At 41.1% G+C, this 13,693-nt stretch overlaps 1 protein-coding gene across 1 annotated transcript; it reads left to right on the plus strand.

The window, feature by feature from the left end:
• On the plus strand, nucleotides 1-13,693 carry STYXL1 (serine/threonine/tyrosine interacting like 1). Its single transcript, XM_063298232.1, has 10 exons — nucleotides 1-287; nucleotides 1,473-1,728; nucleotides 2,651-2,712; nucleotides 4,094-4,238; nucleotides 5,305-5,361; nucleotides 5,812-5,957; nucleotides 7,531-7,676; nucleotides 8,521-8,618; nucleotides 11,582-11,691; nucleotides 13,465-13,693. Exons 2-10 carry the CDS (start codon nucleotides 1,626-1,628, stop codon nucleotides 13,594-13,596), a joined length of 999 nt encoding a protein of 332 aa, XP_063154302.1. The 5' UTR covers nucleotides 1-287; nucleotides 1,473-1,625; the 3' UTR covers nucleotides 13,597-13,693.

Genomic DNA, 13,693 nt, shown 5'->3' on the forward strand with positions numbered 1-13,693 from the left:
ACTTCATGGACCCGGCGGCTTTGTAGCAGCGGTGGCTATGGGAACTCGAAGAAGATAACCGTAGGCGCAGAGACGTTTTTCTCCCTTGCAGTTGCCGATGTCGCCCTGGAAGGTAGGGACCGGAGGACCGATGATAGAGTGGATGCAGTTATAGTAACTGTGATGTCATAAAGCTCGCTGTTATGAGTAGTAGATTCCATGGTTACCCTAGTGACGGTGGAGAGAAGAAAGACACATAGCAACAGGAACCACAGTTGTCATGACAATGGATGTCATGAACCGCACAAGTTGGTGGACGACTCTCTTTTTAATAATGCCTCCGAGTATCATTGATGTTCAGGTTCTGAATTGAGTTGATCGGTATTTTACATAATTTCTTTTCAATTTTAAGTTATATAATTAAATAAACAAATTTGATAAATAAATATGGTTTAATTTAATTTAATCTGCTATATGATTGAGAGAAGACATAGATATCTTTACCTAAATTTACTAATGATATAAAAGAAAACCCCAAAAGGTGAGGTTGAGTTTTGTGTTTCACAAGCATAAATAATGTTAGTTATACTCACATCTTGTCCTTCCTTGAAAGAATCCTTCCATGGAGGATAATTGCCTGTATCTCACTTTGTATTGTCCACAGTGATGCTCCACAATTTTTCAAATATGGGCCTTTCTTAGTGGAAATATAGAGGGTTGAACTTGGAATTCTTGGCATGCAAAGCATAAGCTCTGCCACTGAGCCCTCCTTGAGGACGCAGTTGTTACCCCACTTCAACGCATTCATCCACTGACTGGTAGCAGCTCTCCAGACGTTCAGAGTCACTCAGCTGTACCTGAGACTGAACCGGGGATCATTTAAATCTGAAATTATATATAAACTTTATCACTGAGCCTGGGCCTTGAGCTACAAGGAGATGGGGACCTTGACTGTGCAAAGTTTTAAACAGGATTCTTAAGCCAAGTGAAGAACAAACCAGCTGTTGGTGATTAACTTGTTACTTTTGATAGTCTGTATCAAACTAGTTCAGCCCTGAATGGGGAAGCTCCTATTTATTAGCGATAGAGGAAAGAAATGAAAGTAGTGCCGCTTCAGTGTTCCGATGAAGATAGTTCCACTGAGCACTGCCGCCTCCTTGGTTGTCATCCTAAAGTCTAAAGCCTGAGTATTCTTATTTTCCTTTATTAATCCCTTCTCTTTTTTCCTTTTATGTCATGCCTGTCTCTTTATTGAGTCCTACTGGGAACCATTCCATCTGAAGCACAAGGCAGTGTGCTTTCAATAAATACAGAATCAGTAAAAGATACTATAATCTCTTTTCCTTTTGTATCAGGTATCTTCTGTTATAAGCCTGACTGATTTCTCAGATTTTTGCAAGCCATTTTAAGATCTTCTGATTAATTGAGTTAATAAGATTTCCTAGATTGAATGTTGCCTCTACATAATAGCCCCCATTTTTATCTGCTTTTAGGATGAACGGCATCCTCACACCTCAGATTTCAATTTAGATATGAATTATTGCTATTAATGGATGAACCACATGACTGTGAATTAGCCTACTACAAGAATTAATCTTTAGAGAATGCAATTGGATTTTTGGCACTGAATAATTTTTTCCAAAGTGATGGCAGGAGTGACCTTGTGTGAACCAACAGAACTGTATAATTTGCTGAATCAGTCCACAAAGATCTCTAGATTAGCAGAGCCAAACTACCTCTGTTTATTGGGTAAGTAAAGGTTATTATCAAAAGATAGTTGCACTAATACACTGCAGTTGGGCATAGGAATACTGCACTGTGCCTGCTAGTCATAGGCATCCACGTGGATGCAAGAGGGCAAATGATGATACATCATGAAGTCATGATACAGATGTTAAAATTTATGTACTAAGTTGCCTCCTTAACATGATGATATCATGATACACATACAGTATCAACGTGGGTTGTTACAAATACCTCTGTTGCTATTTTTTTTCATTTTTAAAACTATTTCATGTAAATCCCATTTTTATTACTGTTCAAATGCTGTTAGAACAATGAGCCTGTTGTATACATAGCTAGCTGGTCTGTGAGATCATCCCTTGATCCTTTAGCAAATCCTTGAGGACACTGCTCTGGCTTTGGAACTAAAGCTGATCAGATGCTCTAGATGTTCTTATCCACTTAGACCATATTTATTTTATAGCATATGTATGTTCTGTCCTCCTATTTTTCCCCACCAAACTAACACTGAGAAATAAGTTGGACTGAGAGAGAATGGTTTCAAAGCCACCCAGTGGTTCCTGACGTATGGTTCAAAAGGTACACTGCCATTCAATGAACTTATTTGGGTGGACTAAAACTTGAGCCTCTCTACTCAAGACTTCTGCGCCATCCACAAGTATCTGCAGTAGGGGTAGGGAGGCTTCAAAATTGGCAAGGGGGTGGACGTAGCATTATGATGCTAACCCTATCTCCTTTGAACACCTGCAAGACATTAGCACACATACAATAACCAGTCCAAGGTCACCTTGCTGGTTTCTGTGCCTAAGGGAAGTCTAGAACCTGGGCCATTCCTAGTTCAGCACCTTAACCACTACATTACACTGTCCCTCTTACTTGTAGATTTCAGTATAAATATATTTCCTTTTATCTTGTTTTTTGCTTTCAGATGCACGTACCAAGAGGGAATATAATGAAAGCCACTTGATGACAGCAATACGAGTCAAAACAGTGAGTTTTATTTCTGAAGAGGTGTATGCGTTTTAATCCCCTCATATATCCTAAATGAAGGATAACATTCTCTATGCAGAGTTTTTTCTAATAGCTAGAAACTATTAATTTCTCTGCCAAAATATATAGAAAGAGATTAGCTGTTGCTTTTGTGGTCATATTTATGCCAGCCTATGAACATTTATCCTGATGTAACCCTATCAGAAAGAATGGGGCTTAGTAAACATACATTGGATTGGATGACACAACAATAAAAGAGCAGAAACATAATTGAAAGGATTTCAGCCTGCAATGTATTGACATTAAATGTGCAAGAAAATGGAGTGGACTTGGCCTGGTGCCTAAAAGGCAAGAAGGAAGAAACCAAGTTCCTGTGTGATGAGTGTGTACCAACATTTGGACTAGTGATGTGAAAACTGTTTTGAAATCAAAACAGTGCAAGCTTAAAATGCCCTGTTTCACACTTGAATTCACTTTCCAACCTTACCAGTACTGTTCCATTACTGATCTGACACCATTCTGAAGTGTTTCAAGTTGAAAATACTTGTTTTGAATTTCTGAAAGTGAACACCTTTAATTAATTTGATTTTGATGGGTTGTATCTGAAGGAAGGATTAGGGTCAGGGTTAAGAATTGTTCTGAAACTGTTCTTAATTGGCAGGGCAGATTCATGCTAGACTAGAAATGTGTTTGTTTGTTTGTTTTAAATACATCAGTCAGCGGTGCCTAGAAAAACTATTGTTCTACAGCAGATTCCATAAGGTATCATTGAGCATTTTGGGGCCCCGAGTTTTGTTGTAGCTACAGCATCCCCCCCACTACAGACCAATAGCCATCTTTAAGAAACAGTGGCACAGTTCCTTACTATGTTGAGGCAAGAAACACCCAAACACTGTAGTATACATCATAATATAGTCTTAACATTGGTAATATCCATTTTCTTCAAACCCTAAGGGGGGAAAAAACAAAAAAATCCTCGGGCCTACCTTTCTGTGTGATATAGGGTAATGCTCAAAATGAGGAACTGAATGCACTGTACATCCTAAAACAGGTTGGTGGTCCTCTTCAGATATTTTAAACAATTAATATTAGCCCTAGAAAGCATGACCAATGGCAAGAGACTTTGGGAGCTATCTTTACCCTAAAACATGTCTCATATCTTCTCCAACACACACTTGGGCATTCCAACATCACCTTAGTTGGTGTGCTTATAAGGAAATGGCTATTTCATAGCTGAAGGTTTCAAAATCAATTTTACTTGATAAGAATGGGACCAGATCGTGGGTATTGCTATGTTAGGGTTAGGGATAAGAAATACAGCTCTCCATACTGTAGTATCTGTATTTGGTGGTACTTAACTTTACCTTTGTTTGTTTTAAAGAATCCATTGGGCAAATACTTAGTGCCTCAATCTATCAACCTGGAATGCGTCAGATACTGCGTAGTGTATGATGGCAAAACAGATTCTGTGGATGCGGCTTTTGACATGGATTATGATCTATTTGAAGTGGATACAGATCTAAGACGTATCGTTCCTCTTTTTCTCAAAATTAAGGAGGCTGGGTAGTTTTCTAAGGCATGGCTCACTCAAGAATGAAGCTCCAAAATGTCTTGTTCTCTCTGAACTTGATGATGTTCAGATGTATTGGAATCAGTATCTACAATCCCAGCCACCATGACTATTGGGGTCTTGACAGTCTGAGGCCAACCTATCCAAAGGCTCAGTTGCATCAAGCAGTTATTATTTATTATTATTTTATTATTTATCAAATTTGTCACCCCCATCTCCTCCGAACGGAGGGACTCTGGGCGGTTTACAACATAAAACAATAACTATATAATAAGATTCCAATATAAAATATAGACTAAAACCATTTTAAAAACTACCAAATATAATAAAATCCCGATGGCTATGGTCTCATTCAGTCCTTGTGTAGGAGGGCCACTTCAAGTCACTAGCCAACCCCAAGTATGACTATTCTCCCTGCCCCAAGCCTGATGGCAGAGCCAGGTCTTCAGTTCCCTCCAGAAGTCCACGAGCGATGGGGCTAATCTCACCTCCAGGGGCAAGATGTTCCAATGGGCGGGTGCCACTGCAGAGAAAGCCCGCCCCCTGGACCCCGCCAGATGGAATTCTCTTGCAGACAGGGTCCGCAGCATGCTCTCTCTGCATGACAGGATGGGATGGGCTGATGAAGCGGGGAAGAGGCGGTCTGTCAGGTAACCCGGTCCCATGCCATGTAGGGCGTTAAAGGTGATAACCAACACCTTGAATTGAACCCAGAAGCAAACTGGTATCCAGTGCAGCTCGCAAAGCAAAGGTGTTATATGCGCCCTTCTAGGGGCATCAAAAATAGCCCACGCGGCCGCATTCTGGACCAGCTGAAGCTTCTGGATACTCTTCAAGTGTAGCCCCATGTAGAGCGCATTGCAACAGTCTATAGTTGCCTTACTCTACCCAAGGCTGCTGAAATGAGCCAGTCAACTGCAGCAAATGGTGTCCATGGGGAAACTTCTAAAATTGGACATCTGTAATAACAGCTTCAAAACCCTGTTTTAAATCCTTCTTTTCTACTTCTTCTCTCCATCTAGCATTCGACACAGGAGTGGACATAAGAGAATTAAGAAGGAAAGCATCGTCTGACTATAGTACGTTTTATGTTATCATTATAGTGGCAAATCAGTCGCTCATGGAAATAAGAGTTAAGGGTGAAGGTACATCCTCTGCTTCTTGACGTGTGTCTGCCTTAGAAGCACCTTCCTTTCCAACCTTTGAGGGGCTTAGAAGCTTAGGGCAAAAAATGACTGGCTAGCTCCTGTACTGTTACTCCGTAGAGCTGTTGCTATGAGATGCCTGACCATATAAGCCATTTAAATAAATAAATACTAGGACAAAAATAGTGGAGGGACAGATACATATATAGGAAGAGGCACTGCTTTTAAGAGGCAGGACTTGGATCCTATTGGAACAAACAGTGGAAGAAACATGTAATGAGGAACTCTAATAACAAATGGGATGGACTTGCAGGAGCCCATGCCACAAATATGTGTGTAAATACTTGGCATCAACACTTTTCTCTCCAAACGATCTGCTTCTAGATGCTAAAGAAGGCTCTGCGGCTCGCTGTGCAAGAGTCATGCAGCGGCTCACCCGCTTTCCAGTCATGGTCCTAAAAGGCGGCTACCAGCTCTTTACAGCCTCCTACCATTACCTCAGGACCCAGAAGATATTTTGGATGCCTCAAGTATGAGAAACTTCACAGAGGAAAGAGCAGGCTTTCTCCTTATACTTAAAGATGTTTCCTTTTTCTGTTCAAGTCAGATGAGAATTATTTCTTTTATTAATAAATTGGCAGCGGGAAAGGGCAGTGGGATGCCTCAGATGGATATGCACAGCTGCACGTATGCCCATCCTTGCAGTGGGAAACTTCAACTCTCTTCCCTGATGCTCATGTTAGCTGTTGAAGGCCTCAGAAGAAGCAGAAGTTGGTAGTCCCCCGTGGTTCTTTCTCTGTTCCTCTCTGTGCTTATTTTGAGAATCTTGGCAACTGCTTGTTTCTTAGTTGCTGTCTTTCTATCCCTTCTACAGTAGACTGTTCTCCAGCCTAGTGGCTTCCAGACTCACGTCAACTTGATTTGGAATTGGCTTGATGTCATGGCCAGGTCTTGCAGTATTTTCAGTGATTTGACGGAAAATTCTTTCCCAGATCAAGTTGTCAGCTGGCCCTCAAAATTTCACCTAGGTTTTTTTTTTGCCAAACGCTAGTCATTATGGAAGAGTTCACACATGTATGCAGTCATACCCAATTTTCACTTCACAACTGTGTATGCAGGTTGGACAGAGTTATAGGCAACTAGCCATACTTTTCAGAACTGCATGATGCACTTTACAATCCAAACGTATACCAAGACGTGAATATTAGGAAAAGGTGCATACAAAATGTGTACATTAAAAACATGCAAAGGACATTAATGTAAAGAAAAATAGGTACAAATGTGAGATTAGGAGAAATATACACGAAAATAAGTTCATAATTTTGGATGAGAACTCTTGTTCTCCTGTGAAGTGGACTGCATTGTCTAAGCCTTAGCTTATTGAATAAACCATGAATGGCTGGTCCATGTTCCTATATGCATCTGCTGAAAAGCAAGTATTAAGTTCAAAAGAGTTTACCTCTAAGCAGGTAGATTGCACCCCAAGGTCTTTTAAGAATTATGTCTTACATTTGAAGAATTAGGCTACATTTGATGGCCTAAATGCCCTTTCCATTATTCTATAATTTTTAATTGGGCCTCGTTAAAGCTATGGAGGGGTTCTGCTCAGCATGTCTGCACAGTAAGCTGAGTACGGGATCAGACCTTCTCTCCAGTAGAGGCTAATTTTTTATTCTCCAGAAGGAGCATTTGGATTTTGCATTCCTTCTTTCCCACAAGTAGCAAAATGTTCCAAAGATCCAGGAGGCACTTCAGGCAGACCAGTCAGAGTTCTTCCTCCTTATGTAGGTCTGTAGCATCAGTTGATTTCTGTTGGATTTTTTTAAAGGATTCTTGCATTTTATTTAAGAACTATCTCCCTATAATATTCTTTTTCAAATTTTAAACCTTTATATACTGCTTTGGGAGTCCTCTTCTAGCCAAACTCTCACTGCCTGCTTTCCATTTGTCTACTGAGAAGTAGGTATCATTGAGTTCAATGGGACTTGTTCCTAGGGGTCTGCAGCCTGGAAGTTCTTACAGCTCTCTGAGCCTGAATTTGATTAGACAGTGACTTGGAACAAGAATTGTGTCCTTCATTGGGTGATATGTTTTCCCCCACAGGAACTGGAAGCCTTTAAGCCCTATCCAGTAGAAATCCTGCCTGGTAAGCTGTACATGGGAAATTATGTGCAAGCCTGTGACAGCCAGATTCAGAAGGATCTCAAAATCAAAGCCCAGATTAATATCTCCAAGGAAGCTGGCACATTGTGAGTTTTTCAGCCCCCTGTAACAATATACTCAAGACAATTCAGCATTTCTGCTTTTCCAGCCTTGTGAGAGAAAGCACTACAGTTACTTTCCTATACATTATTTTAGCCCTGGGTGTAGTAAAGCCATTTCCAATCATGCCATTGAATTTGAGCAGTTGGATATTTTTTTAAAAAGTGGCAGACATATGAAATCTATAAACGAATGTCCTAGAGTAGGCTTAATATAGTTTTTAAAAAGCCCCTCTAATTCCTCCGCAAAAATAACCTGGAAGAAAAAGATCCACGTCCAGATTTCGGTGGCCTTTAGTCACCTTAAAAGTATTGTGGATTTCTTATTGGCCAAAGAGTGTCTACTCCAGTGTCTGACAGAAGTGGGCAGGTGATTGAAAAGCCCCTCAGCCCAAAGGCATATAGTTTGATTCCATGTTCAGGTCTCAGCCAGGGGAGGAAGGAAGCATGCATCCCATTTAAAGACTCCAGACAATTTGCTATCCCTTGCACAATCAGAACAGATCTACAAAAACATAAGCTCAGATTAGCTACGGTTCCTTGCCCATTTTGGAAACTCTGTTGTATTTTTTAAATTCCTCTTCCTCTAAATAGCTATATAGTATATATAATCCACCACCCCCACCATTTTATCCTTTCAACAACCCCATGAGGTAGGCCAGTTTGAGAGACTGATTGACCGAAGACCATCCTATAAGCTTTATGCCTGAAATTTGAGTCCTGACTTCTCCAGGGCTAATCAGTTATAATATGGTGATGACACAGACATCCATGTTTTGCCTGGGCTGATTCAGTTTTGCATGCTTCCAAGCAGATCTTCTCTTTCTCCCAGTTTCCTTGAAGACAGAGAAAAACTCCTTCATATTCCTATTCCTGATTCTCTGGAGGCAGATATTTTTTCTCACTTTAGCATCGTTTGTCATTTCATTGGTAAGTAGACTGTAATGGTTTTCTCCTCTCCCAGTCCAGAGGGCAAGTGTGTAGCCATGAACTCTTTTTTACCTCTTTATTCTGTATATTCAGTCTTCCCATCATTTCATTATCTTGTCTCATCTCTGCTAAAGTGACAGGATCATCATCTGCATTCTCAATACAGCTGTAAATTAAAAGCCTTCAGACTGAATGTCCTATATTTGGACTATAAGGAAAGATCATGGAATGACATAAATTAATGCTGATTAATGAAATTGCAGATTTCTGATCTACATTCTCATGAAGTTAGAATAGTAAAAGAGAGTTTGTGGTTTAGCTGGCTCAGACAGCTGTTGATCCTGTCACGATCACATCTCAGTAATGGAGAATCCCCAGATTTCTGGTGCCAGCAGAGCATTTGGGGATCTCCTAAAATCAGGTTGCTAATCGCCAGGGGATATAAGATCTAAGCAGCTGTGATGTGGATTGGTCATGGCCATACTATTACATGAGGCTATATAATAAATGAGATAGTCCCATAGCCTGCATGAGATGCACGGTGAGATAGAGCAGGCTAAGAGGTAATAGGGGCAAAAAGGCAAAAAGATGCTTCATGCCTGCAACTTCTTAAAGCAGCTACATCTTTTTCCAAGATCAGGAAAAGACATGTTTGATTTAAGGACTTGTAAACAGGTGCTATAAACAGTATAAACACACAGTCCTGCACACTCCAAAGCATATCTTGCTTTCACCTCCAAAGCACCACACAGCTCTATTATTCACCTAGGCTGAATGTTGGAAAATTCAGGACAGTATTTCTTTACACCAATCAGATTCAAACTGGAATTTACCATCATAATACTTATTTATTTATTTATTTATTTATTTATTTTCATTTCTATCACCGCCCATCTCTCCCGAAAAGGGGACTCTGGGCGGTTTACAATAAAATCACAATTAAAACATATAAATTACAATATAAATAGATCAGTAAAAAGATAAAATAGATATAGAATATAAAATCCAAGCAGCGCAGTGTTGGGGAGAGTTCTATGATGCTAGCCACCCCCAAGATGAACTGGTGCCCCTCCTACCCCAAGCAAGGCAGCAGAACCAGGTTTTCAGGTTCTTCCGGAAGTCCGGGAGCGAAGGGGCCTGCCTCACCTCTGGGGGCAGAACATTCCAGAGGGTGGGTGCCACTGCAGAGAAGGCCTGCCTCCTGGACCCTGCCAGGTGGAATTCCCTTACCGGCGGGGTTCATAGCATGCCCTCTCTGCATGACCCGGTGGGATGGGTCAATGTTAAGGGGATGAGATGGTCCCTCAGGTAACCTGGCCCCATGCCATGTAGGGCTTTAAAGGTCATAACCAACACCTTGAATTGGACCCAGAAGCAAACCGGCATCCAGTGCAGCTCACGCAGCAGTGGTGTCATGTGTGCCGATCTTGGGGCACCAATAACTGCTCGCGCGGCTGCATTCTGGACCAGTGGAAGCTTCTGGATACTCTTCAAGGGTAGCCCCATGTAGAGCACATTGCAATAGTCTGTGTGAGAGATGACCACATAGCCATGGCTGCCAACTTGGTCTTCAAAGGAAAACAGAAAGGGTATTAGTGGCTTGTCATGACTATGATGGTTTATTGCCTCCAGTATTAGAAGCACTATTCCTCTGCTGTTGGGGAACAGGAGTGAGATGCTGCTGCTGTGCTCAAGGCCCCATCTTAGAGCAAGCCTTACTGTTGGGCCAAATGATGGAGTTGCCTGAAACAAAAGCTGATGGGCTATGATGGAGTGACAAGAGTTAGGATCTTGTTTTGTGGCTTGGTCCTGAAACTTCTGAGATGGTTTGGTGTATGGAAAGTATGATGGAACACTGTGTCCTATCACCATGTTGAAAGAGAATGCAGCAATCACTTGAGTCTAAGGAGAAGAGAGGAATAGATGAATATGGACCACTTGCTGAGGCAAGATGGCTTCTTAGTAGGTATGTGCAGATTAATGGAAATTTGATCCTACTGATTTGCAGGAAAGATTCCTGTGTAACTAATTTATGTCTGCATTTTTACTGAAATATCCAGACATAAATATCCAGACATGTCCATTTAGAGAGCATCTTCTGTAAGTACTGAGTGCCAGTGGTTTTGAAGAAAAGAAAAGACTCATTTGTTTTCAAAATGTATCAGTCTTTTTTTAAAGGAGGGCCAGCTGGACTTGAAGCCTGTTAGCATGCATCTTGCCATGAATCTTCTAGGAGTGAAAAACTCAAATCTGTCTCAACCATAGTGTGTGTGTGTGTGTGTTGTACACGCGTGCATGTGACTGCACCTTCAAGTCAAGTCAAGTTTGTTTTTCCTCTTGGTGACTGCAGTTTTCTTGGCAAGGTTTTTCAGAAGTGGTTTGCCATTGCCTCCTTCCTGAGGCTCAGAGAGAGTGACTGGCCCAAGGTCACCCAGCTGGCTTCATGCCTAAGGCAGGACTAAAACTCACAGTCTCCTGGTTTCTAGACTGATGCCTTAACCACTACACTAAACTGGCTGTCCAACCATACAGTATCTATACAGCAGTGTTCTTTTAATCCCTTCTTTTTAGAGAACTCGTGGTGTCAGTTCAAATCTTTTGGTTCCCTAGATAACAGACTTCATTTCCCATTGGAATATATAAGCTACTCATTGGCATGTAGGCCCTCAGATCCCCTGGGCCATAATCCTATACCTTCCCATTGACAGCAGGCTTTTATATACCTTGACACAGAAATAAGCCCTGCTGACTTCAGTGGGACATCCTACTGGACATAAATGTATAAACTTACAACTTGAGGGATTCATATTTGGCCCAACCACCGCTCAAAATTTTCTCACATAAATTGGCATCCCGATCAAAAGTATAAAAAGAAAAAAGAAGTAAACTGTTCTTCAGTAGAATTCATTGCCTTCAAACTTAATGGAACAATACAAAATTCTTTCTTTTGTTTCTTTGTTTAGATGCTCACATCCACAAAGGAGCAGTCTTGGTCTTCTCCACCTTTGGAATAAGCAGGTGTAGCACAGCAGTGATAGCTTATCTTATCCATTCATGCAGGCTTTACTTGAAGGTGAGTGTAGTTGATCCGGGCAATATCTGTGACAGCCTTCCCTACTTGGTGCTGTCTAGATACGTTAGGATTGTGACTTCCGACACCTGGAGGGCACAAGTAGGGAGAGGCTATCATACAGTGATGTTAGCTGTCCCCAGCCTCAATTCATGTTTTGCCATTATGCTGAGCATTCATGTAGCTGCACTCATCATATGTTATTTTCATACATCCTTTTTGTCCAAATTTCTCTCCCATTCTCTATTGTTTTTCTTGTGTCAGTTTTTCAATTGTAAGATTCTTGCAACAGAAACTTACCATTGTTTGCAAAGTTTCTACCATCAAATTGAGCTTGATGGTAACCAGTTTAGACAGTTTTAAAAAGATTTATCCTATTGATAAATTCATGGAAGTTCAGGCTTTGAATTACAGGCAGCGTTCCTTACTGGAAATATAATCTCCTGGTGAGTAACAGTTGGAAAATAATAAAGTACTATAACAAATGAAGTAAGTTTCAAAAGAAGGAATTCAGATCATTTTGAAGAACAAACCTTATTAGAACAAACTTTTTAGACTCAAGATACTTTTTCACCCCAGTTATTGATATAAGATTGACTCTTAACTCTTTTACTTACTGATTCTCTGTCTCTTATTCCGTTGAAAGAAAATATCTGCTGTAACCTATCTTAAGTCAGCAGTTAATAATTAAATGTACAATGTCCATGTACTTCATTTTTCTTCAAAATGACTCAGGATGTTGGTTCTTTTCTTTTGTTTTATCCTTAGGCAGGTGTGCTAAGCTGAGGTGAAACCAAAGATGATACAGTGGCCTTTATGCCCAAATTAGAACATGAATCCTGACTTCACATTAAAGTACCTCACCCTGAGTCTGTCCCATTGATCCATTTAGCCTAATATTGATCTACTGTGATGGCCAATGGCTCCCCAAAGACTCAAGCAGGGAGATCTTCCTATCGCTTGCTACCTGACCCTTCGCTAGAAACTGAGACTGGCATCTGTGGCAAGTTAAAGCATGGGTCGTGCTACCTGGCTGTAATGACTGTATTACTCAACCTGTCATTAAATTCAATTCATACGTGACTATAGTAGAAATCCCTTTAATGGAGAGTAGTATACAGAACAGTGAAAAAGTTGTGAATGAAAGTTCCCACGTTTTCCCCAAGTTAAACAACCCAATGAGTTCAAACCCCCTCCGTTTCTTAGGCATGCAGCCCCCCTCTTTGTGCCAGTCAATTCAGCTCCACGCAGATGTCTCCAGCAGCTCGGCAGCTTGACCTTGGATACCAGAGATAGTCCAAACAAGATGCTTTCACACTCCTGGCATGTTCCCCCTCCCAATCCTACTGACCCGCAAGTCCCAACACGTGTTAACTCCATTCATGCATGCGAATCCAATCAGAAGTTCTGGGAATGTTTGATCGGGGAGCATGACATTGGCTATGGCTTCAGGGGTGTCTTCAGGCAAAGTCAACAAAGACAATGTGGTGAGCACAACTGAAGCCCTGCCTCTTTTAAGGTGGGCTGTATACACATAAAAGGAGTGAGGTTTCAATTGATGTATCAGGAACTGAACCTAGGATTTTGGCACATGAAGCATGTATTCCACCACTAAGTTATAGAGAACCCTTCCCTAGCTATGGGCTTAGATGGTTGTGACTCTGTGAACGCATAGTACAAGTCTTCTGTTCCCCCAAGATGCTTGGGGCTAAATCTCTCCTTTCCTCATACATTTTCTCTGCTCCTGATCCTTGCCTTCTGTACCTTTCTTCATAGAATGCTTGGAGTTATGTCCAGAAATGCAAAACAAATATGCGGCCCAATCGGGCATTTGTGAAACAGCTATCAGATTGGGAACAACGGATCTATGTGACTGCCATCACTGACATTTCAGAACCAAATTACTGACTGGCAGCTTTGTTTATCGTGAGTTAGTACGGCGGAAAACTGAGAAGAAAACCAATTTTTATTTTTCAGAGGCTTTTTAAAGAAAACTTTTACCTTC

The sequence above is a fragment of the Candoia aspera genome, chromosome 1, assembly GCF_035149785.1.
Source record: "Candoia aspera isolate rCanAsp1 chromosome 1, rCanAsp1.hap2, whole genome shotgun sequence".
Lineage (NCBI taxonomy): Eukaryota > Metazoa > Chordata > Lepidosauria > Squamata > Boidae > Candoia > Candoia aspera.

Excerpts from the sequence above, each read along its gene's own strand:
- STYXL1 (XM_063298232.1), top strand. The coding sequence starts at position 1,626 with ATGGCAGGAGTGACCTTGTGTGAACCAACAGAACTGTATAATTTGCTG. Across the intron at positions 1,729-2,650 it reads AAACTACCTCTGTTTATTGG|ATGCACGTACCAAGAGGGAA; the intron begins GTAAGTAAAGGT and ends TTTTGCTTTCAG. Across the intron at positions 11,692-13,464 it reads CATGCAGGCTTTACTTGAAG|AATGCTTGGAGTTATGTCCA; the intron begins GTGAGTGTAGTT and ends CTTTCTTCATAG.